The sequence below is a fragment of the Eucyclogobius newberryi genome, unplaced genomic scaffold (assembly GCF_026437365.1).
Source record: "Eucyclogobius newberryi isolate DKJ021-1_F unplaced genomic scaffold, fEucNew1.0.hap1 SCAF_6, whole genome shotgun sequence".
Classification (NCBI taxonomy): Eukaryota; Metazoa; Chordata; class Actinopteri; order Gobiiformes; family Gobiidae; genus Eucyclogobius; species Eucyclogobius newberryi.
Window position 1 is genome coordinate 21789633 of NW_027316278.1, and position 26596 is coordinate 21816228.

The 26596-nt window shown below is 39.8% G+C and overlaps 2 protein-coding genes and 1 long non-coding RNA gene across 4 annotated transcripts; all 3 read left to right on the forward strand.

The window, feature by feature from the left end:
- The first annotated feature begins 1794 nt into the window (after positions 1-1794).
- Positions 1795-2249, forward strand: LOC140347017 (uncharacterized). The gene is made up of 3 exons (XR_011924347.1): positions 1795-1824; positions 1892-2062; positions 2220-2249. It is a non-coding gene; the product is annotated as an uncharacterized lncRNA (long non-coding RNA).
- A 213-nt stretch (positions 2250-2462) lies between these two features.
- LOC140347443 (B-cell linker protein) lies at positions 2463-3709 on the forward strand (the record flags this gene model as incomplete). The annotated part of the gene is made up of 6 exons (XM_072433879.1): positions 2463-2566; positions 2666-2703; positions 3004-3044; positions 3101-3169; positions 3266-3424; positions 3544-3709. Coding segments are annotated over 6 exons (528 nt in total), but the record flags the coding sequence as incomplete, so codon positions are not given.
- Positions 3710-4449: 740 nt separating this feature from the next.
- On the forward strand, positions 4450-25942 carry cltcl1 (clathrin, heavy chain-like 1). 2 transcript variants are annotated; one of them, XM_072434086.1, is made up of 32 exons: positions 4451-4733; positions 11305-11512; positions 12521-12789; positions 12946-13107; positions 13902-14015; positions 14089-14262; positions 14359-14556; positions 14639-14839; positions 14949-15101; positions 15191-15313; positions 15650-15787; positions 16307-16471; positions 16840-17020; positions 17106-17269; positions 17356-17481; positions 17550-17692; positions 18182-18416; positions 18498-18620; positions 18696-18841; positions 18939-19122; positions 19195-19387; positions 19461-19618; positions 19687-19851; positions 20275-20550; positions 20887-21036; positions 21128-21259; positions 21350-21460; positions 21533-21703; positions 21953-22174; positions 23169-23195; positions 24386-24461; positions 24942-25942. In XM_072434086.1, exons 1-32 carry the CDS (start codon positions 4692-4694, stop codon positions 25094-25096), a joined length of 5085 nt encoding a protein of 1694 aa, XP_072290187.1. In that variant the 5' UTR covers positions 4451-4691; the 3' UTR covers positions 25097-25942. The 2 variants fall into 2 exon arrangements, with proteins under 2 accessions (XP_072290186.1, XP_072290187.1); XM_072434085.1 differs by lacking the exon at positions 23169-23195 and having other exon boundaries at positions 4450-4733.
- Positions 25943-26596: the final 654 nt, after the last annotated feature.

A 26596-nucleotide genomic window follows, 5' to 3' on the forward strand; every position in this document is an offset into this window, starting at 1 on the left:
CGTGCGATTGCTGTCCCACAGAGAAGGAGAAAGGAGGAAAATGTTTATCTGGGTAATATAACTTATAGAACAGTCACACGATGATCTCATGACTTTTTGCAGACCTGATTTGTGTTTGATCATGAATAGAGAGGATGCCCAGCCCCCAGAGACCTCCTCCTCAGCACTTGACAGTGATTCATTATTTTGAAATGTTACTCCCTGTAATTTAACAGAGCTTTTAAAACTGAAACAGTGTCATGTTCTAACAGAAACCCTTGCCTGGAGATGTCTTAGATCCTCAAAATACAAAACGTAAGTCAACCATCCAATAGGCTATTATGAAAGGGGGTGGACCCAAATTTTGATAATATTGTGAATGTTATTTTGAAAGAAAAAATTGAATATGGACTATATCTCGGTGTAATCCCTCATTCGTCCAGGAGTGTTCCATTGTAGAAAAAGCTTCAGTTGTAAACAAACTGTAAACAAATAGGGTAGCTTCAACAGCCCATTAAAGGACGGTTTGTAAACAAATAGAGTAGCTCGTTGGAAACAAAGAGGGTGAGTTTATGTTGAAACAAACAGCTCTTTCTACTTCAGGAAGGCCCGCCCAATGGGCTGGACTTACCACAGAATAGTATAAATATCTGTTCCCGGCCTAAATTCGCTTATTGACAATGACTCTTGGATGAGAGTCGAAACGTCTATTTTTTCTAAACTGAGTCCAGATGACTACAACTGAAGCTTTTTCTACAATGTACAATATCGTTTACAGTTAAAAATAAATACATTACAAATTGCATAAAATAAAGTTATGTTGTAAACCTTCAAATAAGGGTACGAGGTAAAATGTCTGTATTTTTAATAATAATAAAAAACTAACTTCAACTAATAAGTTTACAAACATGTTTTAACATATTTCTGTTGGATTGACACAATATCATATGACTATTGCAACTGGAATACTTAATACATTCAACACGTTGTTTATTGTAGCACCTGATGTGAACAGAACTGAGAAGCCAGGGAGGAAGAAAATGGCTGTGCCTGCCGCATCCAGACCTGAACCAGAGGAGGGTAAGTTTAGGCTGGCAAAAGAAACTTCTGCTGCTCCTGGTCATGGACTGTTTTCTGTTGTCTTGAACATTTAAAGGTAACTTTTCTGGAGGGGGTAATTGCTTTGCCTGGAATGTTTCAAAATACAACAATGAACTTATGTAACATTTATCTTTTAGTATTTTTAGAAGCATTCTTACCATCAGCAGACTTGCCTCTCCATAGATCTGACCTGCAACTTAATCAGGTGGTTTCACATGCTTGTCTCTAAGGAGAGAGATGTTGCATATTGGGATGGATTCAAGGCAAAGCAATAACGTCTCTGTGGAGACAAGTAAACTGTAGGTGACAGATCCACCACAACCAGAAATGTTACATAGTGCATCTTTAATGACCTCTGAGCTCTGGCAAAACTAAAAGAAGAACAATACTGCCCTCTCGAGTTGAAAAGAGGGTATAGCAATTAACCAGAACACTGAACAATTGTTTTAACAAAGTTATTAACAATACATTTATTTAACAATTGGATTTTAAGACAGTCCTTTTTAATTTCATAATGTGGCCTATACTTAGTTACTTCCTTAGGCTGGCCTAGTCCCTTCATGTATATTTTAAAATATGATGAAAATGATAACACGTATATAATAATAACAACACGTTAATAAAATCATAATTCATTTGGGGAATGCAACACATGGCTAAACAGCCAGCTATTTTCTTAACTGCATAATGTTTAAATCTTGTGTTTTTTTTCCAGATGTTTATTTGGATCCATGTGAAGAACAGGTGAATAATGATGGCCATAACATTTGTTTATTGTGTGAATGGATTCTCACCATCTGTTCATTTTCAGGAGCTCTATTTGGAACCAGCAGAGGGTATCATGCATGAACTATATCATTTATGCAGTACAAATGTTGGCCTTGACATAAATACTATCTCCTGGTGCGTTAGCATGCTCTCCTAGTGAGGGGAAGACGAAGCCTCCCTTCTTCAAGCCAGCACTCCCTTCACCAGAACCAATGTACGTTTTTGCCACATTTTGAGATATCTAAGACCACGTTAACATATCACACCAATCAAATGATCGGGTTACTCCAATTTCATGCATGATATCATTCAACTGTGCGCTTTGCTTCTTTTTTTTTCAATTTATAAAAAATATCTTTCTTTCTTTGCAGGCTGAAGCCACCACTTCCGCTGGACAAACCAGTAAGACTTTGAGTGTTTTTTTCTAAAATCAAACAACAATATTTAAATCTGATCTAAAGGAACAACATTTTTAACATAACTGCCTTTTTTACTGTTTGCAGAGCTCAGCGACGGCAACAGGTCAGACCGATTATCAGTCAGCATGTGATTATTTGAATATGTAAACAACACCGGTGCTTTGATGCAATTCCAAGCTACAGCCATTGACGTGTTCCATTTCTATTGCTCCAGAAGTTGAAGCAAGAAGGTTCAGTTTAACAAAGCCTCCTCCTCCACTTCCAGACAAACCTCGGCCACCAACAAACCAAAACGAAAGGTCAGGGTCATAATGAAAGAAAAAAAAAAAAACACACTCTTAACATAAGTCCAAAAGAAGTATTATCAAATGTTATTAATTCTTTATGTTTAAATGTAGACGTCCGGACCCCCCACAGCTAGACACTAGACCAGTAGGTAAGATACACTGCACTACGCAACTTTTCAGCTGCTCTTTTTCCTTGAAATGTTATAAGTTTTATTGGAATGTTCCACAGTATGGCATTACACTTAACTATCTCCATGGAGACAAGCAGGTAACACCACCAAGCAAATATTCAGGTCAGGTATGTGGAGTGGCGACCCTGTTCAGAGTAAGAATGCATGTTCTGCATTGATGGTTGAATACATCTAATGCCATACTGTGGAACATTCCAGACAAGGCAATAACTACATGGAGATAAGACGGTTGCTTAACTAGTTATTGTTTACTTGTAGCTTCTTTTGGAAGTGGAAAAGTACACAAATCACCTATTGAGGTAACATTGAATATTACCTGTACAAAACTTCAGAGATAAATGAATGTCTCTTTCAGAACAGAGAATGGTTTGCTAAAGACTGTAACAGGAAAATGGCAGAGGAGCTTTTATTGAGCGTTAAAAAGGTGGGTTGAATTGACAAACTATTTCTTTACACTTTTAATTGATATGCATAATTTTTGGGATGAAAATAGGTCAAATCCAACCTTTCTATGCTATAGGATGGAGCCTTCCTGGTCCGGAACTGCTCAACACCAAACTCCCATCAGCCGTACACTCTTGCCGTGTTATACCAGCAAAAAGTCTACAACATCCCTGTTCGTTTCTTGGACGAAACACAACGCTATGCTTTAGGCAAAGGAGGAAAGAAGAATGAGGAGGTGAAGTGTCATTTATAGCATTTGTTCCTACTGAATTAAACAATTTTATACAGTCACAATCTAATGGAGTGCAAAACATTTTATCTCTTTGTAACAACTTCTTGTGTTGTTCTGTTTAGTTTTTTAGCACTCTGGATGACATAATTTCTTATTACAAAAACAACAAGCTGCTTCTGATTGACAGGATGAGCCAGGCCAAGCAAACAACATACTTGACGTGTGCTGCTCATCCATGACTCCAGACCAAAACAGACTGGTCCACCAAACCAATTCATTCATTTTCTATTATGATTTTTACACTATAATGACATGTTTAGTGAACTAATTAAATGTCTGTATAAAGTGTTATGCAACTGTTCAGGTATTCAAATGTTACCACTCTATATCTAGAACTGTAATTTTACTTTTTCAAATAGTATGTTTGCCTTCAGGAGCCTTTTTTTGTTTTTTTTTGTTGAATAATGTCTATGTAATAATGTTTAATCATGGATTGTAGTTTTATCTTATTTGTTAGGATATATCCCATGATTTATTTCCCATCAATATACGCGTGTGTGTGTTGCATTGACCTAATCCCAGTCTAAAGATTGAGTGACAGAACTGTAACTTGTGTATTCGTGGGAAATTAAAACTAAACATTACCAACTAAACATTACAACTTTTGAATGGGCAAAAGGTCCTTAAAATATTGCATATAAATTAAAAGGCAATAACAAGGAGAATAAATCAATGTCCTTATGGTTATGCTCTTGTCATGGTCTCATCTGTGGGAGTTGGTGGAGAGGGTCGAGGGGGAGAAAAGGAAGAAGGGGCTGCGGCGGAGGGCTACACAGAACAACTCCACAGCTCACGATTCAGACAGAGAAACGGGCACCATTTCTCATGCACACGCATTTTTAGATTCACTTGCATTTCCCCCCCACCCAGCCCCAACGCACACGACCCTCCCCGCTTTATAAAGTGCATTTCTGACGCACTGCTCCGTATCCGCTGTGTGCACTAGTTTTCTCAGCGGAGGCACGGTGTTTGTTACCCAGAGCTCCAGCAGGGGGCCACCACTGAATGGGAGCGCACAGATGATCGGCGTGTGTTATGCGGCGTAAACCTCCCGAGGAGTTCCCGCTGTTATCCATCTTTAACTGACTTTTGTCGCGGGGGGAGGGGGGGGACGACGTTTGGGACACGAGCGGGGACAGGACCACCACTCCTGACTGCGTCGTCACCCCTTGCTCGGCGCTCCGTTGCTGACTCGGAGGAACCTTCAGCCATGGCTCAGATCCTGCCCATACGCTTCCAGGAACATCTGCAGGTAAGAGCGCGTCGCAAAGCCCAAAGAGCCCGCGCCGTGCTCTGCCGACAGCTCCCAGTCCAGTTACAGCTGCTGCACCCATTCGACACATGTCACATTGGAAGGTATGCGAGCGGGGTGGTGCTCGATATAGCCACAGGCCTAGTTTTCTTCTGCAGATGATGACTTTGCACGGACCTGGCTCCAGTGCGTGTTTACTCCGCTGGTAAAAGGGAGGGGATACGGGGGGATACGGGGGGATACGGGGGCCGTGGAGCACGCAGTGCGGGACATGGGATCATGCTGCTGCGCTGCTCGGGTCTGGTGTGTCAGACGTGTCAGGCCTGGGACCTCAGATGCACTTTAACAAGTTAGATGATAATGGTTACAGCCGCATATTACGGTCGGAAGGGAAATAGAGCGTTCACAGGCTTGTCTATTCCAATGGCAAATGGAGAGTTCTTTAAACTGTTGGTAGGCCATGGTATTTCCCTTAATAATCCACTTGACAAACTTAGAAAATAGGCTGCAGATGTTGGTCTATGTCAGAAATATTGCATTGATGATAAGACACATTTCATCTCACACGATTATCATTTCATATGAATTTAAAGCCCCAATTCAAAACGATTGAGCCAAATAAAACGAAAGGATGTTTAAATGTTGTATGTTTTTCATTGTACTGATACTGCAGACTTGCATCTTCACAATCCTGACTCTACTTGGGCTGGATGAGCCTCCTCCTGCCTGTTTCCTTTAGTTATACTATTTCACTTGGCATAAACCTTATCCATCTTCAATGAGAGTGTTCACCAGTCTGGTTTTAATTGTCTGTGTCCATGGAATCACGCAGGAGACTTTCCACCTCCAGAAAGTTGCATACTGTTTCTTTAACACGTCAATTCAGCCTAACTAGTTTCCATATGCTGGAACATATCTTTATAGGCTAAAATGATCAGAATAATAGGCCGAGGCCGTATTAGTGAAGCCAGTTTTGTTACATATAAAGCAGTAACTTCATTGGGTGGAGCATTACTAAATGTCCCAGTTCCTTAGGACTTGAATCCAAAAGAAAAGTTTGTGACTCACCCCTGGCCTGGCTGTAGACCGTTGTTATGGCAACAGTAGGCAGTGAAATGGCCTTTCACTAGATCCAGCTCCAACCCCCATCTCTTCCTCTCCAGAAGCTCTTCTTTCTTCAGCCAAACTCTGAGGCAGCTACTTTAACAGCACTGATGATGAGGAAGGCACTTTAAATGCTCAGTTTTAATTCAAGCTTTAACTTTTCATCTTCTTTTATCAGCGGAGAAAATCTTCTAAATTTCCCCTTGGTCCTTGTTAACTGGAACAGATTAGGGTGCCACCTGGCCTGTGAAATATAGGATTTGCCCCGCTCATATCCCCTCTCAATCTAGGTGGCTCCAGTCGAGTGAAAAATGCTTGGAATTTGCAAACCCAAGACTTTGGGCCTCAAGTTCACTTTATTCTTTGGCGTAGTATTTACAGGCCTGTCTAGTGTCTGGGTTCAGCAGTGCATTCAGGTACCACCCTGTTGAGCACTTAATCTTCTCAAATAAACAGATAACTATTGTATCACACATCATTTGGTTCAAACTAATTATTCACACAACTTATTGACTGAACTGCTATGATTAACCCTTGGATGAAAACGATACAATGTTTCTTAACATGAGAATTTTCAAAGGAGTTTAAGGTAAGATTTTGTTTGTTGAACTCAGCAGGAAACTTTGTCCTTTGACCCCTCCCTCTATGTCACTGGGGCCAACTGTCTGGAGCAGTAGGTGACCGCAGTGCAGGGGCCCAGCTCCAGATCTGAGCTAGGGTTGGTCCACATCTTCGCTGGAGGTTGTTGCATTGTGCATGTTTTAAGTTGAAGGGGGGACCAAAAATAATAGCATTATTTCTTATACCTGTAGGATTAATATATAATAATTATAAACCCATTTAGTCAAATTTCCCATCCCTTCTTGTGTTGCTTTGATATAGAGCTGTGCAATTAATCAATTTTGAGTTGAAATGGAGTAATTTCTTCAGGGATCTGCTTTGGTCTTTTTCATCGAGAGGTCCACAGCCAATCATCTGTCAGTGAAAACATGTGGCTTTGAGCAGAATTTGACAGTTGTTTTGAGTTGAATGCCAATGATTTAAAGTCTTTATTTTTTGTTTTTTTAGGGAATCAATCATGAAATACATTGTATTTGTTTATAATGAAACAAAAAGTAAAAGCGAATAAAAAATCGTAAATGATCAATATGAGAATAAAACTGAGATAATTTTTTTTGTCATATCCCCAAGCCCTACTTTGATAATAGAAGTCCATTTTACTTTCTTTAGCCTTTTATAGCATCCTGCAGATTATCCACTGCTGAAAGGCCTGTACTATCAGATACAATACGCAGATGAGGTAATCTTGCTAATTTAGGCCCAGCAAATTACATCACGATCGGAAGAAACAGAAGGAAATCATCTCTTCCCTTTGCATGGAGCAGTGACTAAACCATGAAGGCCTGTGTTCTCTCACTAACTTAACAGTAGTAACTATTGTCACCATACCACCATTTCAAAGGATTTAAGGAATGGATTTAAGGAATATACTCAGCACTCAACACTGATGCTGATACTACAGTGATCATAAAACATATTTATACACAATAAGGTATTACAACACAAATAATAGCAGTTGAAGGTAGGAGATATGTTAAAATATCACAACATTTGAATACCATATATATACTGTATAATCTTTAATTAGAAATGTCTAATTTAATCTCCCAAACAAGGGTATGAAGTGATATTTCTGGTATATGATAATATTTCATTTTATGGTTTATTCATGAATTCATATTCATGTGTGCAATACTTGAACCTCAATTAAGACATTTGAGCACATTCTTGATGCATTGAAGTTGTTTTCTGATTGATCGTGGACAGATGGAGGACATTCAAATGTATATGAACCTGTTTGTTCACCCGTTTGTTGAAAGGGGTATGCAAATATGTAATTACTGTAAACCATGTGTCTCCTACACTATGCTATAAGCTTGAAATCAATCAATCCAATCAATCAATCAATCAATCAATCAATCAATTGTGAAAGCATTGCCTGAATATTGTTATTGAGATGCAAATTGAAACAAAAAAATCAGATGTCACAAATGGTATAATTGATCAATTACTAGAATTAAACTCAATTGCATGTATGTGCGTTGCATGTACATCTACTCAAAAAAGTACAAATACCCAAATGTGAAACGGCCTGTCAGTATTAACTGGTGAATGACTCATTGAATACCATCAGCGCTGTATCACTGTTACACTTTAGCTACAAATGCCATTGGGATACTAGAGAGCAGTGCAATAACAGTTTCTAAATTACCACATGTGTTTTTATTTGTACGTATTATTTGTAAATGTATGTATTTTCCTCATAAACAAAGTGTGAAGCTGCTTTCTGGATACATTTCCCGTTCACGGCCACTCCTTTGTTTGTTTATGAGTGTAACTTGTCTTCCTCACACAGTCACTTTGTCTGCGTTATCTGTTTTCAAGGCTCCAACTCTCTTCTGCAGGGCTTTCTAATGACAAAAAACAAATGTTACTATAATACACATGGTCTCCATTGCAAGGAGTTGGTTCTTCCATTCCAGCCATATACATTTTATACATGAAAATTAAATTAAGATATTCAATATTCTCAAGGAAAGATGGAGCGAACAAGCCTTATTTAGCTGGTATTCTGTCGTACACAATAACAAAAGTATCAAGTTTTTAACAGTATTTACAATCATACAAATCAACATCAGGTACAAAGTCATTACATTGAAGTAGAAAACCATAACTTGTCCATTGTTAGTATCTTCATAATGATGTCGTAAGACTTTTTACCCCTCATGTGTTTACATTTGACTCACACCAAAAAAAAGAGTAAAGTGCTGGTGAGTTACATTTTGAAAAGCACTTGTACAAAATATTAAAAGCGGGGCCAAAATTGTCAACTTAACCACACATTAAATTCATTATTATAAGTTATTAAAAATCGTGTTTTGTCCCAGAACAATGGACACAATCTCGTGTCTCGTCCCATCCCTTGTTACAGCGCTATAACTGTGCTGTAAAGTACTCAGTGTCAATAGTATTTAAGCATTTAATGCAACACACATTTGCAGTTGCTATTTGGGATGTCAAGTTTATCCAGTTAATGGTGATTATTCGGGTCACAACATAAACACAATATAAGAACTATAAAACAATAAGTAATTCTAAGCCATACTCCAAAAAAGCAAACCTAAATGTAAAAAGATTCTGGCTGCAAACACATTTCATAAAGCTGGTCATGTACCTGAGGAATGGTTATAATGTGAATAAGAACAATTACTGACGCCAAATAACAAATAATAATTTATTTTTTGTTTGGTGTCAGTAATTATTACACTAAAAATGTATTGTGACATCCAGAGACATGACCGCAAATAGACTTCTAACTAAATTTCACTCTTCTAAGTCCAAAATCCCGGCCGTCCTCTTGTTCCTGTTTTGCAGATGACAAAGTGAAATGTCTCGGCGGTCACAGACAGTCCTGCTGCACATGCGGATAGTGGCGTCCTTGTGATGGGTTTTGGGATTCCTTTCTGCTTGCCTCAGACTGCATAATGCACTCGGTTTAGTCATCAGTCATGTTCTGGGCTGCCCTCCATGATTCATGTTTATTTTTTCCGGAAATCACAAAGCACAGAGGCTTGCATGTGCTGTGCTCAGTGGCTGATCTAACTGCAATTTCAAGGCTCTGATTTGTTAGACTTAGTATTTGTATTCATGCTTAAATTTAATGATAATATATTCATTTATTGGAGGGAAAAACACAACTTGTTCTGCAGCCTTAGTAGGATCTTTTTTGTTTATAAACATACAGTAGGGCTGCAAGAACGAATGAAATTTAATCGAAATAGTGATTTGAATGGGAAATTATTTATAGCAAATTACAAAGCAATTATATGGGTTCAGATCTCTACAAAATAATCTGAAATGCCTGTGATTCTTGTACTGGTTTAGCAGTTTATATTTCAGTGTTGTGATAATTAGTTTGAAACTGCAAATCTTATTAAGGTACACTTGCTATATTAGTCCGGATATAGGGCTGTGTTCAAAATATCGATACGGCGATATATCGTCACGGACTCCGTATCAATGCGCATATCGATACTGAGTCACAGTATCGATTTTTTTTTAATTAAAGCCCGTAAGCTTTAAAACAAGGTGGAATAGCCTCTTGGCTGAGGTGAGAAGGAGCTGTGGACCTGATCAGAAGCTGATCTGTGCAGAAGATGCTGCTGCAGCATGTTCAGACCATGCAGAAACATGCAATACTTTACTAGAATGTGTTCCATATATTTCTATCTGGATCAGTTGGTTGGATGTATGAAGTTATTAGAGCCTAATGGATTTATAAATAAGTGCTTTGTAGATAAACATGACATTTCATAAATGTTCTTATTCAGAGTAAACGCATTACCCATTTGGTAAATTTTTAAGACCCTTTTTTCAAAAATGTATCTGGATACGTATCGTATCGTGACCCCTGTATCGGGAAATGTATCGTATCGTGAGGGTCTTGGCAATACCCATCCCTATCCGGATATATATACTTTTAAAATAATTGATCTCCAGAGATGAGATCCACAGGATCTCATCTCTGCTGTTTGCAGACGATGTTGTCCTGATGGCTCCATCAAACCCGGACCTGCAACATGCACTGGGACGGTTTGCAGCCGAGTGTGAAGCGGCTGGGATGAGAATTAGCACCTCCAAATCCGAGGCCATGGTTCTCGACCGGAAAAAGGTGGCTTGCCCTCTCCAGGTGGGTGGGGTGTCCTTGCCCCAAGTGGAGGAGTTCAAGTATCTCGGGGTCTTGTTCACGAGTGAGGGAAGGATGGAGCGTGAGATTGACAGGCGGATCGGTGCAGCGGCTGCAGTGATGCAGCCGCTGCATCGGACCGTTGTGGTGAAGAGGGAGCTGAGTTAAAAGGCAAAGCTCTCTATTTACCGGTCGGTCTACGTTCCTACCCTCACCTATGGTCATGAGCTTTGGGTAGTGACCGAAAGAACAAGATCGCGGATACAAGCGGTCGAAATGAGTTTCCTCCGCCGTGTGGCTGGGCGCTCCCTTAGAGATAAGGTGAGGAGCTCGGCCACACGGGGGGAGCTCGGAGTAGAGCCGCTGCTCCTCCACGTCGAGAGGAGCCAGCTGAGGTGGCTCGGGCATCTGTTCCGGATGCCTCCTGGGCGCCTCCCTCGGGAGGTGTTTCAGGCATGTCCCACCGGGAAGAGGCCCCGGGGAAGACCCAGGACACGCTGGAGAGACTATGTCTCTCGGCTGGCCTGGGAACGCCTCGGGATCCCCCCGGAGGAGTTAGAAGTGTCTGGGAGTCCCTGCTCAGACTGCTGCCCCCGCGACCCGGCCCCGGATAAAGCGGCAGAAGATGGATGGATGGATCTAATAAACATGGATTTATCTATATTTTCTTATTTTTGTTTTCAAGAAGAATTAACATTAGATTGCTTTGTTTTATTGCAGTTGCAGAACCTGGGAGTGAATCCGGCCAACATTGGGTTCAGTTATCTGACCATGGAGTCGGATAAGTTCATCTGCATCAGGGAGAAGGTGGGTGAGCAGAACCAGGTGGTGATCGTGGACCTGTCTGACCCCACCAACCCCATCAGGAGGCCCATCTCTGCAGACAGCGCCATCATGAACCCTGCCAGCAAGGTCATTGCTCTGAAAGGTAGAGAATGCATGTGAGGCATAGTGTTCACACTGACCGACTGCCACTGATTATTACACGAGAAATACCATGTTGTGGTGAGAAAACTATGTGCTCTAAGCGGAAGACACTGGTGCTTACATTTCTAGAACAATAACATTTTTTGTAGTCATTTTGTTTCAACCTAGCATATGTAGCTTGCTCACCTATTGATTTTAAAAACTGTATTACAGCTGCAAGTTAACAAGAGATACCTTACCCTGCAAACTGTTGTTTCTAGCCATAGAATGTGGCACCTGCTTTTAAGGAGCACATTCAGCTTTCTGAGTTATCATGTGAATCTTGGTTTAAATTGTGAAAAGATTAATATTATGTTATATAAGTTACATCATTATTTTGAATATTATGTATATTATATTATGTGTCATAAGTTACATCATTATTTTGAATTGAGAGCAAGTTTATTTCTGATCTGTTGACACAGATAGGCAATGAAAGCACTTCATTAGGATTACATTGACTGTGCAAAAACCCAAGTGCTGATCAGGACAATGTGCTTATGCTGCTGCTCCTTCCTCCTGCTGTCTTTAGAGGAAATGGTGCCATGTTAGCCCTTTCTTTCTGCTCTCTCAAATCTTTACTTGATTGATACTTTTCTTTTCCTCTTCTGCCTTCTGTCTTTTTTCAGACGGTGAGTAGTTCTTGCTGCGTCAGCTTGCCTGTTGTGATAACACTCACATAAAAGCCATTAACTCACCATCACCATACAATGAAATACTAAAACTAAACATTCTGAATTAAAATTATATTTCCAATTGCACTCTGTATAGAAAACCTGTCCTTAGTGCTCACTGTCTTGCTTCACTTATGCTTTAATATTCATATCATGTGTGTTGTTTATTTGGTCACTTTTACCCACATATGACCATAGAAAACAATGTCTCATTGTACATCTTTATTTTCAACATTTGCTTGAAAAAGGTTTTTAGTCTCTGACCTCCCACTGACTTTCATTTGTTTTGGCTCCAGCTGCCAAGACTTTGCAGATCTTCAACATTGAGATGAAGAGTAAGGTGAAAGCCCACACGATGACAGAGGAGGTCATGTTTTGGAAGTGGATTTCTGTAAATACTATTGCTCTGGTCACGGACACGGCTGTCTTCCACTGGAGTATGGAGGGGGAGTCCCAGCCAACCAAAGTATTCGATCGACACACAAGCCTGACTGGATGTCAAATCATAAACTACAGGACGGACGAGCAGCAAAAGTGGTTACTGCTTGTAGGGATTTCCGCACAGGTATGACACAGGCCTGTTACTCACACCCTCTATAGTCCAAATGCACGTGGCAGAAGAATGTGGAGAGTGTAGTCATCTTTGATGTGTTTTCCGTAACAACATTGTCTGAGTGATCATGTGATAAAATCTGTTCATCCTTGAAATCATGTTTTACAGCAAAACCGAGTGGTCGGTGCCATGCAGCTGTACTCTGTGGACAGAAAGGTTTCCCAGCCCATTGAAGGCCACGCTGCCGCCTTTGGGGAGTTTAAAGTTGAGGGAAATGCAAAGACATCCACACTGTTCTGTTTTGCTGTTCGATCACAGGCCGGGGGAAAGGTGAGCCCTTTGAATAATGCGTTAATCAGATTTGTGAGTCCTGCCCACTAATAGACTCACAAATCTGACTCTGATCCACTACTTTGTACTTTTGGCTTTACTCTACTCACTTATGTTATTGGGACAGCACTGAATGTATTGCATACTGCCATTGTGATGGCTGGAGGGGCCACTTGCACAGATTTGCAGCCTTGCTTCTGTCAGTCTGCCCCAGGGCAGCTGTGGATACAGATGTTGTACTCCACAGACCGTGGAGTGAATAAATAGGACAATCTAAAGACAATCACTTTGAGTGTCTTGATAGTTACTTAGTGGCACAGCATTAAGTGTTCTTGCATTGGTAAATCAGGGCTTTGACTCCGGGGCGGCGTGGGCCTCTCTGTCTGGGGTTTGCATGTTCTCCTTGTGCGTGTGTAGGTTTCCTCTGGGCGTTTCCCCTATACCTAAACACACAGTACACACAGTACACACAATACAGTAGGCTTCCCTCTGGGGTCAATACTCCCCTAAAAATGAGATTCTTAGTGGGACTTTCCTGTTTAAAGAAAGTCAATAAAATATGTATCATCATTATTACACTGCAGCTATAAATAGATCTATATCTAGATGCAAACACACCTTTCGCTCACAGACCACACTCTGTTTCAGTTTGACTTTTTTGATCATGAGTCAATGGAAGGTTAGAGTGTCTTCTTTTAAACAACAATTATAACAATCTATGGTTCCTTGCTCAACTCAGTCCCAAATCTTTGCATGTAAGATTTTCTCATGAAAATGTGTCTTTTCTCTTGTAGCTGCACATCATTGAGGTTGGTCAACCTGCTGCGGGGAACCAACCTTTTGCCAAAAAAGCAGTTGATGTGTTCTTTCCTCCAGAAGCACAGACCGACTTTCCTGTAGCAATGCAGGTAATTTATAGCATTACTAATTATGTTACCAAGGGTTACCTTCTGTACATATCTCTCTGCTCTGTTTTTTCAGATTGGTAATAAACATGGTGTTATTTATTTGATCACAAAGTATGGGTACATTCACCTGTATGATCTTGAGTCTGGAGTGTGTATCTATATGAACCGAATCAGTGCAGAAACTATCTTTGTAACTTCACCTCATGAAGCGAACTCAGGAATTATTGGTGTAAATAAAAAGGGACAGGTAAGAAAAATATAGTTCACTTTAAGTAATTGATTTTACATGTTTTGTTTTAATTTTTATCTTTTGTACTAATTCTATGTGTGTGTTTAATTTCAGGTGTTGTCAGTATGTGTGGAAGAGGAACACATCGTGAACTATGTTACAAACATCTTGCAGAACCCAGACCTAGCCTTGAAGATAGCGATCAGGTCAAATCTCGCAGGTGCAGAGGAACTTTTTGCCAGAAAATTCAACACTCTTTTTGCTCAAGGAAACTATTCTGAAGCAGCCAAGGTTGCTTCATCAGCTCCCAAGGTATGCACAACCTTTACCTTTAAAGCAGATGGAGGTGTGAAGTGCATTATGCTTTTGTTATGATTCTGTCTTGTTACCTCAGGGCATCCTGCGCACAGCTGAGACCATCCATAAATTCCAGAGTGTCCCCGCTCAGCCAGGCCAGGCCTCTCCACTGCTGCAGTACTTTGGGATTCTGTTGGATCAGGGACAACTCAACAAGTACGAGTCACTGGAGCTGTGCAGACCCGTCCTTCAGCAGGGCCGCAAGCAGCTCCTGGAGAAGTGGCTGAAGGAAGACAAGGTAAAATTGGACATTCAGTTGTTCTATTCCATCCATCCATCCATCCATTTTTTTTTTTTTTTTTTTTTTTTTGAATGTATATTAAGTATTGGCTTCTGTGTTACTTTAGTTAGAGTGTTCAGAGGAGCTGGGAGACCTGGTCAAGAGCTTTGACCTCACTTTGGCTCTCAGTGTATATCTCAGAGCCAATGTCCCAAACAAAGTCATACAGTGCTTTGCTGAGACCAATCAGTTCCAGAAAATTGTGCTATATGCCAAAAAGGTTGGTAACTTTCTTTTCCTGCTTTTATACATGGAGCAGAAAACACATCATATAAATGAATAACTATTCAATTATATGTTCAAACACAGGTGGGCTACTCTCCGGACTGGATTTTTCTGCTGAGGAATGTAATGCGAGTGAGTCCTGATCAAGGCCTGCAGTTTGCTCAGATGTTGGTGCAGGATGAGGAGCCCCTGGCCAACATCAACCAGGTGAAAGGCATCAGATACTCTCCTCCTCGCTCTTATTGCAGCTCTCTCACACACATGAAGAAACACAGAGGTCCGCCTGTGTTGTTTCAGATGTGGCAGTAATTTGAGGAATTCCCAGTTCATGACCCTTTGCTTAACATCTCAGTTTAATTCATAGAGTGTACAACTGTGGTGTGGGAAGCAGAACGATGTAAAGGCCGACACATACCGTACCTTTTGAAGCACGTTCTTAAAGATTTCTCCCTGTAAACTTGCGTACAAAAGCACAACTTAGAATTTAAAGGAGTTTTTATTTTCCATATTAACCTACATGTTTTGTGTATTATTTTTCTGTAGATTGTTGACGTGTTTATGGAAGGCAACCTGATCCAACAGTGCACGTCTTTCCTTTTGGATGCGTTAAAGAACAACCGTCCCGCTGAAGGCCACTTACAAACGCGTCTCCTGGAGATGAACCTCATACATGCCCCACAGGTGACGAGTTTTGTAAACTGTTTGCAACTTGAAACTTACACTCAGAAACAAGGAAATGGTCCAATTCTCACTTAAAGAGACAGTTGCCCCAACAGACACAAATGTGTTTCTTAGAATGATTTATTGAGCATTAAACCTGCCAAAAAGGTAGCAATCAATATCTGGTTAAGTTGATGTCCAAAATCCCTTCTGTGCCTTCACCTACATTTTTAAACTTTTAAACTTAAACTTTGCTCTGTAAAGTCAGATTATGATGCTGGACATTTATGGAATTTGGGGGCTTTACTATGCATAACATTTCTCATTTCTATTATTAGGAGATGAATACTCACAATCCATGTTTCCTCAGTCAGTTATCTACAGGAAAGGTTTAAAAGCCTCTCTCATTGCGCTCTACATAAGCTGATATGATGGGCCTGCTGACCCATGACACATTTACCCAGTTTAGTCAAGAATAGTCCTGTTTTTTATAGATTTGACTTGTTTTTTCATGCATGCTCCTTTGTTTACTTGTGCTAGGTAGCAGATGCGATCCTGGGGAACCAGATGTTCACACACTACGACCGTGCTCATGTGGCTCAGCTGTGTGAAAAGGCTGGTCTTCTGCAGAGAGCCCTTGAACACTTCACAGACCCTTATGACATAAAGAGAGCAGTGGTGCACACACATCTGCTCAACCCTGAGGTGAGACCCTGACCTCTGCCTTTTCCTTTAACGATGAGCGCTACAATTTTAGATAATTCCTGCTTCTGTATTATTTAGGACTGCAAGATGAGATCATTTATCCACTGAATCGCAAACTCACTTTTAATGTTTGTAATTGGCGAAAAGCAAAGGCTACTTACTGTATTTATGTAATGTAATGTACTTTACAAACAACAAAGGGGCTTATTATGTGTAAAACCAGCTAACCCTATAGTTCAAACCTTTATAAACCTGTTCTGAAGTTAACAGCTCATATTTCAATCTTCACTCAAAAGTTAAACAGCAAATCTAATATAATAGATTAATTGTATAATTAGCAATAATATTAACTGTCCTACTTTTCTTAGTGGCTCGTGAACTTCTTTGGATCTTTGTCTGTGGAAGATTCTCTGGAGTGCATCAGGGCCATGTTGTCTGCAAACATCAGACAGAACCTGCAGCTGTGTGTCCAAGTCGCATCCAAGTACCACGAGCAACTAGGAACTATAGCCTTAGTGGAGCTTTTTGAATCCTTCAAGAGTTATGAAGGTAAGGACAACTCTTGTGTTTATAATTTGACTTTATAAATCTCCTGCTCATACTTAATTCTTCTTCACTGCTCTTCTTTTTTAAGGGTTGTTTTACTTTCTTGGCTCAATCGTAAACTTCAGTCAGGATCCAGACGTTCATTTCAAATATATTCAAGCTGCATGCAAAACAGGCCAAATAAAAGAAGTGGAGAGAATCTGTCGAGAAAGCAACTGTTATGACGCTGAAATGGTTAAAAACTTTCTTAAGGTACAATAATTAAGTCGTTAGTATGTACTTTTCTCAATGGTTTACATCTTTTAGAGATGATGTCATTATGGTTTTATGTCAAATAGGAAGCGAAGCTCACGGATCAGCTTCCTCTCATTATTGTGTGTGATCGCTTTGATTTTGTCCATGACTTGGTCCTCTACCTCTATCGCAATAATCTGCAAAAATACATAGAAATATATGTACAGAAGGTAAGTTTGACCCAGACAGCTTCACTGTTATTTCTGTGTGGATCCTATAATGAAGACTGTCCGTGTAGGTGAACCCCAGCCGCTTGCCAGTGGTTATCGGCGGTCTTCTGGATGTGGATTGCTCAGAAGATGTCATTAAAAACTTAATTATGGTGGTCAAAGGGCAGTTTTCCACCGATGAACTTGTCGAGCAAGTAGAGAAAAGAAACAGGTAAGGCAAACGATGGATACAATACTCTTTGCATGTTAGCAATTTGACGCCTTATTTAGCTACTTTTCAGTTTCTTTATGATGTTACCATGTATCTGACCCAAACTGCCCTCACAAGACCACAACCGCACAGGACGTCATGGTAAAACAACTATTTAAACAGGAAATTATTAGGAAACGGTGCATTAATATGTAAAAATAAAAGGCAGAATAGACTCATGATTCACTCCCAATCCTCAGAAAGCTCACGCCATACCGTCTCCTTTCTACTGTTGTCCCATATAAATCATTTTAATCTAAATAAAATAATTGGTGGATTTAATCTACATTTTAGTCGACTAAACCACCAGTGACCGATTAATAGACTAAACAACAACCCTAACGCACAATTACCTAAGTGCCAGTTTATTTCATTTTATTGATACACTTGCATACAGTAAACATATTAATTGAATTTATAGTTTTTAACATATTTTCATTGAATTATCAGATTGAAACTTCTTCTGCCTTGGCTTGAGTCTCGTATCCATGAGGGTTGTGAGGAGGCAGCGACACACAACGCTTTGGCCAAGATCTACATAGACAGCAACAACTCCCCGGAGCGCTTCCTGAAGGAGAATACATTCTACGACAGCGCGGTGGTGGGACGCTACTGCGAGAAGAGAGACCCTCATCTGGCTTACGTGGCCTATGAGAGGGGCCAGTGCGACTTAGACCTGATCAAAGTGTGTGCTCCTCATCCTGTTGCCCTAATGCAAATGTTCAAACTCCAAATGTGTGAAAGTGTGTGCTGTTTTATCTGACAGGTTTGCAATGAGAACTCGTTGTTTAAGAGTGAGTCTCGATACCTGGTGCGGCGAAAAGACCCAGAACTTTGGGCCAATGTTTTAGAAGAAAATAACCCATACAGAAGGCAACTTATCGACCAGGTCGGTTGTTGTTGTGGTTTCATGTGCTCTACGCTGTTGGTAAAGCTCTGTTTTCATGTTTACTCTTATTTTCAGGTGGTCCAAACAGCGCTGTCAGAAACTCAAGACCCAGAGGAGGTGTCGATCACAGTCAAAGCCTTTATGACCGCTGACCTGCCAAATGAACTTATTGAACTGTTAGAAAAGATCGTTCTCGATAGCTCTGTGTTTAGTGAGCACAGGTACACTTTTTTTTTTTTAGCTTGAGCAAGAGCATTTATTCATTCAACTTTTTTTCTTTTTACTTCTCCTGATTCACTTTATTTTTTTTTACAACAGAAATCTACAGAACCTGCTCATTCTAACAGCCATTAAAGCTGACCGCACTCGAGTGATGGAGTATGTAAATCGACTCGACAACTACGATGCACCAGACATTGCGAATATCGCCATTAGCAATGAGCTCTTTGAAGAGGCTTTTGCCATATTTATGAAGTTTGACGTAAACACTTCAGCGATACAGGTACTGTATTCATATTATTGTCATATTTACAAAAAATCTTATTACATAATCTTGTTGCTGTTATGTTTATAGGTTCTGATTGAGCACATAGGGAATTTGGACCGGGCGTATGAGTTTGCAGAGCGCTGTAATGAGCCTCCAGTGTGGAGCCAGTTAGCCAGGGCGCAGCTGCACAGAGACCTGGTTAAAGAGGCCATTGACGCATACATTAAGGCTGTGGATCCTTCGGCTTACATGGAGGTGGTGGATGCTGCCAGCAAAAGCAGTATGTTCACAGCAGAGCACCACTGCAAAACTGCAATGTGAAACTATGAGCTAACATTGTTATTTGTTTCCAGATAATTGGGAAGACTTAGTCAAATTCCTTCAAATGGCTCGAAAGAAAGCACGCGAGTCGTATGTTGAAACGGAGCTTATATTTGCTTTGGCCAAAACGAACCGTCTCGCAGAACTAGAAGAGTTTGTGAGTGGGCCCAACAACGCCCACATCCAGCAGGTACTGAGAAAGTTCCACAGAAGGTAATTAAATGTGAGAGCAGCCTAATAATGTATGTTTTTTTCCAGGTGGGAGATCGATGCTACGAGGAAGGGATGTATGACGCAGCAAAACTCTTGTACAACAACGTGTCCAACTTTGCCCGACTAGCGTCCACCCTGGTTCACCTGGGAGAGTACCAGGCCGCAGTGGACAGTGCCAGGAAAGCCAACAGCACACGCACATGGAAAGAGGTAGATCTGAATGTAACTGGGGACACTTCTTGCATTGAATAGAACAGCATTTTACTAGGCATGAAAGTCACATCACAGGTTAAATGACCATAATTAACGGATTGTCGCAAATGGCAAAAGCTGAAATAATTTAGGTATTTATAATGTCCTAAGCAGCAGCCTTTAAAGGGTAAAACTGCTAACCATGTAGTTTAGATATCTAAAAATCTTTTCTTATATTGGCATACTGTAGTAGCAGCAGCAGCAGCAGCAGCAGCAGCAGCAGCAGCAGCAGCAGCAGCAGCAGCAGCAGCAGCTCATATTTGAGTGTCAATGCTCCTGAATGTGTACTACAATGACCTTCCAAAACCCTTATATAGACTAATAATAAACCATATAGTGTGGTTATGTAAGAATGCTGTTTTTGGTTCCTCTTGTGCTCAGGTGTGCTTTGCCTGTGTGGATGGAGAGGAGTTTCGCCTTGCACAGATCTGCGGTCTACACATAGTGATACACGCAGATGAGCTGGAGGACTTGATCAGTTACTACCAGGAGCGCGGATACTATGAGGAGCTCATTGCTCTGCTGGAGGCTGCTCTGGGGCTGGAGAGGGCTCATATGGGCATGTTCACGGAGCTCGCCATCCTTTATTCCAAGTTCAAACCACAGAAAATGAGAGAGCATCTTGAGCTGTTCTGGTCCAGAGTCAACATCCCCAAAGTAACTATAAAAACAAACCTTTTTGTATAGGACTGTCAGAAACGTTACTTAAGACAATGGAAGTACAAACGTGATATTTGTTTGTGCCTTCACTTGCCTATTGGGGTGTTTTTCTTATTGCTGATTCACTGAGGATACTATGTAACTTTATTTTTTTTACTTGGGTACACATTTATGTTGCTCTTAATATATATGTATGCGTTGTATAAGTTGTTGTATAGGGGTTAATTCAAAGGTGCTCAATAACTTTTTTCCATGTTGCTTTTTGAAATGTATTGTGACAGGTCTATAGTTTTTATTGTTATAAAACTTGTGTCTTGTGTGATTGCATTCCAGGTGCTTCGTGCAGCAGAGCAGTCTCATTTATGGGCTGAATTAGTTTTCCTTTATGATAAATATGAGGAGTTTGACAACGCTGTAATTACAATGATGTCACATCCCACAGACGCCTGGAAGGAAGGGCAGTTTAAAGACATCATTCCTAAGGTGAACCACGTAAAGATTTCTGCGTAGGAACTTTTCTCATCATGATCAAATACACGTAGTTTGATGCACCTTTGATGCTCTTCACTTTTAGGTTGCCAATGTGGAGCTGTACTATAAATCTCTTTCCTATTACCTGGAGTTTAAACCTCTTCTTATAAATGACCTTTTGACAATTTTATCTCCACGGCTTGACCACAGTCGAGCTGTAACTTTTTTTGACAAGGTAACTCACAATATCCCAAACCTGCTATAAACTGCAATTAGTGTGACTATCTGATATGATTTACCTTGTTAATTATTGTTTTATTTATAGATGAATCAGCTGAAGTTGGTAAAACCCTATCTCAGATCAGTGCAAAATCACAACAATAAGTCTGTCAATGAGGCTCTGAACAACCTGCTGACTGAAGAGGAGGATTACCAGGTCTGGTGGCTCTTTTATTTCACAACTGTTTAAAAAGAAACAACTCTAAATGTTGCTTATGTTTTTGTGCAGGGTCTGAGAGCATCTATTGACGCATATGACAACTTTGACACCATTGGGCTCGCTCAGAGATTGGATAAACACGAGTTGATTGAGTTCAGACGTATTGCTGCATATTTGTACAAAGGCAACAATCGGTGGAGGCAGAGCATTGAGCTTTGTAAGAAGGATAAACTCTACAAGGTAAAAAACAATACAAAATACTGAAAAAACTGTTACTGACAAAAATATGTATTTTTAAAATTCTCCTGATAACAATAATCAGCTTTTAGGTAAGTAGGTTAGCCACAAAAATCCATAAACATCCCTTTCTATTCTTTTGTGTTGTTTATTTTTATTTTAAATCAGGTATTTTGGCATTTTCTAAGTCTATTTTAGCTTTGTATAGTGTCTATAGACTATGATTTGTGAAATAATGTGTCTCTCTGCCAGGATGCCATGATTTATGCTGCAGAGTCAAAGGATGTTGAACTGGCAGAAACGTTGCTGCAGTGGTTTTTGGAGGAAGGGAGAAAGGAGTGCTTTGCTGCTTGTCTGTTTGCGTCCTACGACCTGCTGCACCCGGATGTGGTGCTGGAGCTCGCCTGGAGACACAACATTATGGACTTTGCAATGCCTTACTTCATCCAGGTCATGAGAGAGTACCTCACCAAGGTAGTTTACATTTTCAAAACATTGGTAAAAAAAACATGTTGCCTTAAAAGTATTGGAGGTGAAATGTTCAAAATGTCAATATCTTTAATAATTTCAACAAGAAAGAATTATGAATTGCATGATCAGTGCATACAACCTCATATTCAATAAACAAACAATAAGCTAGTAAAAACAAGGTAAAAAGAAAAGTTAAATAATTGTGATAGAACAATATGGTGCAGAAGGATTGACTTAGAACAATGGTATTTACATTATGATTTATTTAAAAGACCAGTGACGGTAGGAACAATATAATTCTTCAGTCTATTTTTCCTACACCCGGACACAGGGGAGGGGCTTTAACATCTGCAGGAGAAGTGTGGAGTATTTAATAGCACTGACTTAAGGTTTGTATTGTTTATGTTCTTGAAAATAATATTAATTTTAATCAGTTTTTGACAAGAAACAATTTTTAGAATGTTGATAATTCTATATCTTTTCCTCATCAAAAGAAATTAAAACTCACGATTTTGGCCATCTCTAATTGAGAACATTACATTCTTAGGTGTAATTATTATTATTATTATTGGCTTGAGCCATGGAGTGGAATTCATCCCACGGAAGGTAGAAGGTGCCTGGATTGCCTGTGACACTTACAAAATAAAGGCCTCTGTGTTTTACAGATACAGAAGGAGTTTGATTTTGACATGGCCTGACAGTGACAGATGATTGTCTAAAGAATAAAGTCTAAAGGAATAAAGTCTAAAGAATAAAGCCTAAAGAATAAAGTTTACATGAATAAAGTCTAAAGATTAAAGCCTAAAGAATAAAGTCTAAAGAATAAAGTCTAAGAGAATGCAGTGTCGAGGCGATCGCGATCAAAACACGGTCATGCGGGAAGGCGGTCGCGCGGGTGGCGAGAGCCAATTTATTATTATGATTATTATTTGCAATGTAATACCCCTGTTTAGACACTAGAGGTCAGATCAGGACATGTCTTTGGGCTCTTTTGCAGGTTGATGGGTTTGCAGCAAAGTTGATGGTCTCTGGCCCTTTTTTATTTGTTTTTGTGTTGTCTGTTATTATTATTGATCTCAGGTTTATTGTGTTGGAAGTAAGCATGGAAAGTTTACTGCATATGGCCCTACTAGCATTTGTCTTAGCATTTTCAGTGCACAAGCTAATGTTTTAGTTTAATTTGTTTATCTAATTTGTTGTGTGCTTTATTAAAGGTGCACTATTCTTTCTGTTTGGAAGTGAGCTTGTAAGATGTAATAGCTTTGCCTGAAATGTTCCACAATATGGCAATTATCCGCAGAGCTGACCTGCAACTTCACCTGCTTCTATCTATGGAGAGAGACATGTATAAAGCAATAATCAGGCAAAACAATAACATCTCAGTGGAGACAAACATGTGGCAGAGCCTCCACAAGAAAGGTTACATAGTGCACCTTTAATCAGACCTTTACTAAATTTAAATATCTCAATCTTGTTTTTGTACTTCTGACTTCTGACAACTAATGATTAGTTCAACAGAATCTTGTGCACAGTTTGACATTAACTTTATATCCTGAAATAACAGTTTCTTCTCACATCTAACGTTCTTTCCAGGATCTGCGTCTGATAGTTTTAACTGCTCTCCCCTATTGACACAGTACCTTTACAATAACCGAACTAATAGTCAATAATGAGCTTTGATCTGAAGAACTCTTCTCTAAGTGTGCAGGCATCCAATCTAATACAAGTAAATTAGATGCATCAATATTCCTAACAATGCAATAACATGTAACCCTAATGATCTATGGTTACTGTGTAATGACACTACTCATAAATCAGATTAGTTTAGAATGATTCATAGCTATTATCTCGTTCACCTGTTCTATAAGATGAATTGCAATGTCAATGGTTGCAATTAGCAAACTGCATAATTAACGACACAACTTCTTCTGCAAACAACACAATATCCTCTCCTATAATGTTAAAAAAAAACATGTAAACCTCTCTGATATCATAGCAGCCTGAAATTAAAACTAAATGTTATCTCAATTCTTTTTTTTTTCTTTAAAAATAAACATACATTTAGCCCTAGCCATTTTTGCAAGTTTTATGTAAGTTTATCTTCAAATCTAAACCCCATTTAAAGTACAACACTTTGAGTGAGTATGATTCTACTATGAGAGGCTGCTCTGGGCGTTAGACCAATAAACGTTATCATGTTGTTATTGTTTTTAGGTGGACACACTGGAGGAAGCAGAAAGCCAAAGAAAAACAGAAGATGATGTGGAAGATCCTCAATCTGTGGTATTTGGTGGGTCTCGTTTTCTTTCTTTAGAATAGAATAGAACTTCCAAGATAAAACAGAAATTCAACACATCTTATTTGACATTCTCCCCACATACAGTTTAAATACTAAAGTTGTATTTATTTATTCCAAAATAAAGCTAAACGATAATAGTGAAGAGCACTTTGTAAACGCTAACTGAAGAACAATATTCAAATTAAACACCTTTTCTAAATTAACACATCTTGAATAACACAGAACATAAATAAATACCTGAATAAACAAGTCAATGAAACCCCAAAGTACTTAATTTCAAATACTGTGTTGGTATGTGGTCATGAGGCATAGAAATGTTAATTTTTCAACTTTGAGTATTGACAATGTTTCATAAGAGTGCAAATAAGTAACGCACAGTAAATGGTCTCATAGAAACTCGTGTATTACTATTGGTCAGTCATAAAGGCACAGCTCTTAAATTAGTCTGAACTCTTGTGTGTCTGTGTTCAGGTCCTCAGCTCATGTTGACCGGTGGCCCTGCTGCTGCTGCTGCCGCTGCCGCCGCTGCAGCCACTGTGACTCCGCCCCAGGCTTACACAGGATACACGTATGCAGCCCCTGCTGGTTTCCCCCCTCAGCCTGGATACGGCTTCAACATGCATTAGTTCAACATCGAAACTGCTTTTAAAGATGGAAGCGCTGAACCACGCTCCTCCCACTGTTCATCATCGCCCCAGTTGTGACAAATGCACATAACTGGAACTGTGTCACTTATTTCTTGACTTCCATCTAGATGTACTTATTAACCTGCAAGAGAAAACCATTTACTTATGTGGACTCGGTTATGTTTACTCAGATTTTGAGTTGGTATCTACTACTGTATAAAACAATCAGACCACTCGGCGCTCTTGTCTCATCGTGAAAACTCAGCACTGATAAGAAGAGTGTAACTGACTGGTTAAGGGCACTGTGTTCTGTTACAGCCTTATCACTGATGGAAAAAGTACATTTGTGACCTCCTCATGCTCTAACCATTTATGTGTGCAATATATGTTTCTTTACAGGTACGTGTTGTTGAATACTTTCACTTGTTTTGAGGTACTGTTTTGCTTGTCATTAAATGATTACTGATGTATGTTTGTGCAAACCTCTACCTTAAGCCTTTTGGGGATGTACTTAGATCCCACTCCTTAACTGACAGCTCAGAGAAAAATATCAGTCCTAATATTGTTGAAATGCAGGGTGATTGAAGGAATCAAGGGAAATAATCAAAATATTGTATGCTGTAGTTTTGCATGTGCTGCCAATCTGATTATGTAACCACCCGTAGCACAATTTTAATTTTATAACCAGTTTTGTGTGACGAACCAGTGAAAAATATAACTAATGCACAAATGTATTGATACATTCTCATACTTTTTTCCATTGGTACAGATCATGATTGTGCTGAACACAATGTATAATTTCATTTGAACAAACCCAACTAATAAATCAAATTCTAATAGATAGTACATGATGTGTGTATTGTATGTATTGTCTCATTCACAGTGTTCAATCTCACATTTGTTTTGCATGTAAAATATGGATATAGTCTTCATACAGAATTTTTTTAGGTAGGTAATACAGTTGTTACAGTGCAAGAACGCAATTTCCTTCATACATGGCAGCTTGAATGAAACAGGTTGTTGTTCTGTGAGATTGTGCTGTTGGGGCAGTATTTCATTTCTTAAACCAGCACATCTCATTTATTTCCATCCTTGACTCGACTGACATTTAGTAAGCATGTCTTTGCCAAAGCCTGATTGATGGTCCTTCTCGGTGAGAGCGCTCGTTTTGTTGGGGGCGGGCGGGTCGCGGATGGACCAACACAAAACTGGAAGGTGAAACAAGACATTCACGTCATGCTCGCCGTTGGAGTGCATTCATGTGATAATAGCGCCAGCACGGGCACACCCTCCGTCCAAATGTTTGTGCAACATGTCCCGTTTGCGCACAGTTATAACCCGCTCGTGGCTTTACGGACCACACCTTCGCAAACAGCGGCTTTTGCGGTTAGAGTTTGCCCGCTTTAAGTGATCGGACCTCGATACTTTAAATGTGATGCAAGGGCTGCTGTAGAGACACATATCAGACATCAAGGACACTAACTTCCTCGTCTCCGCCCA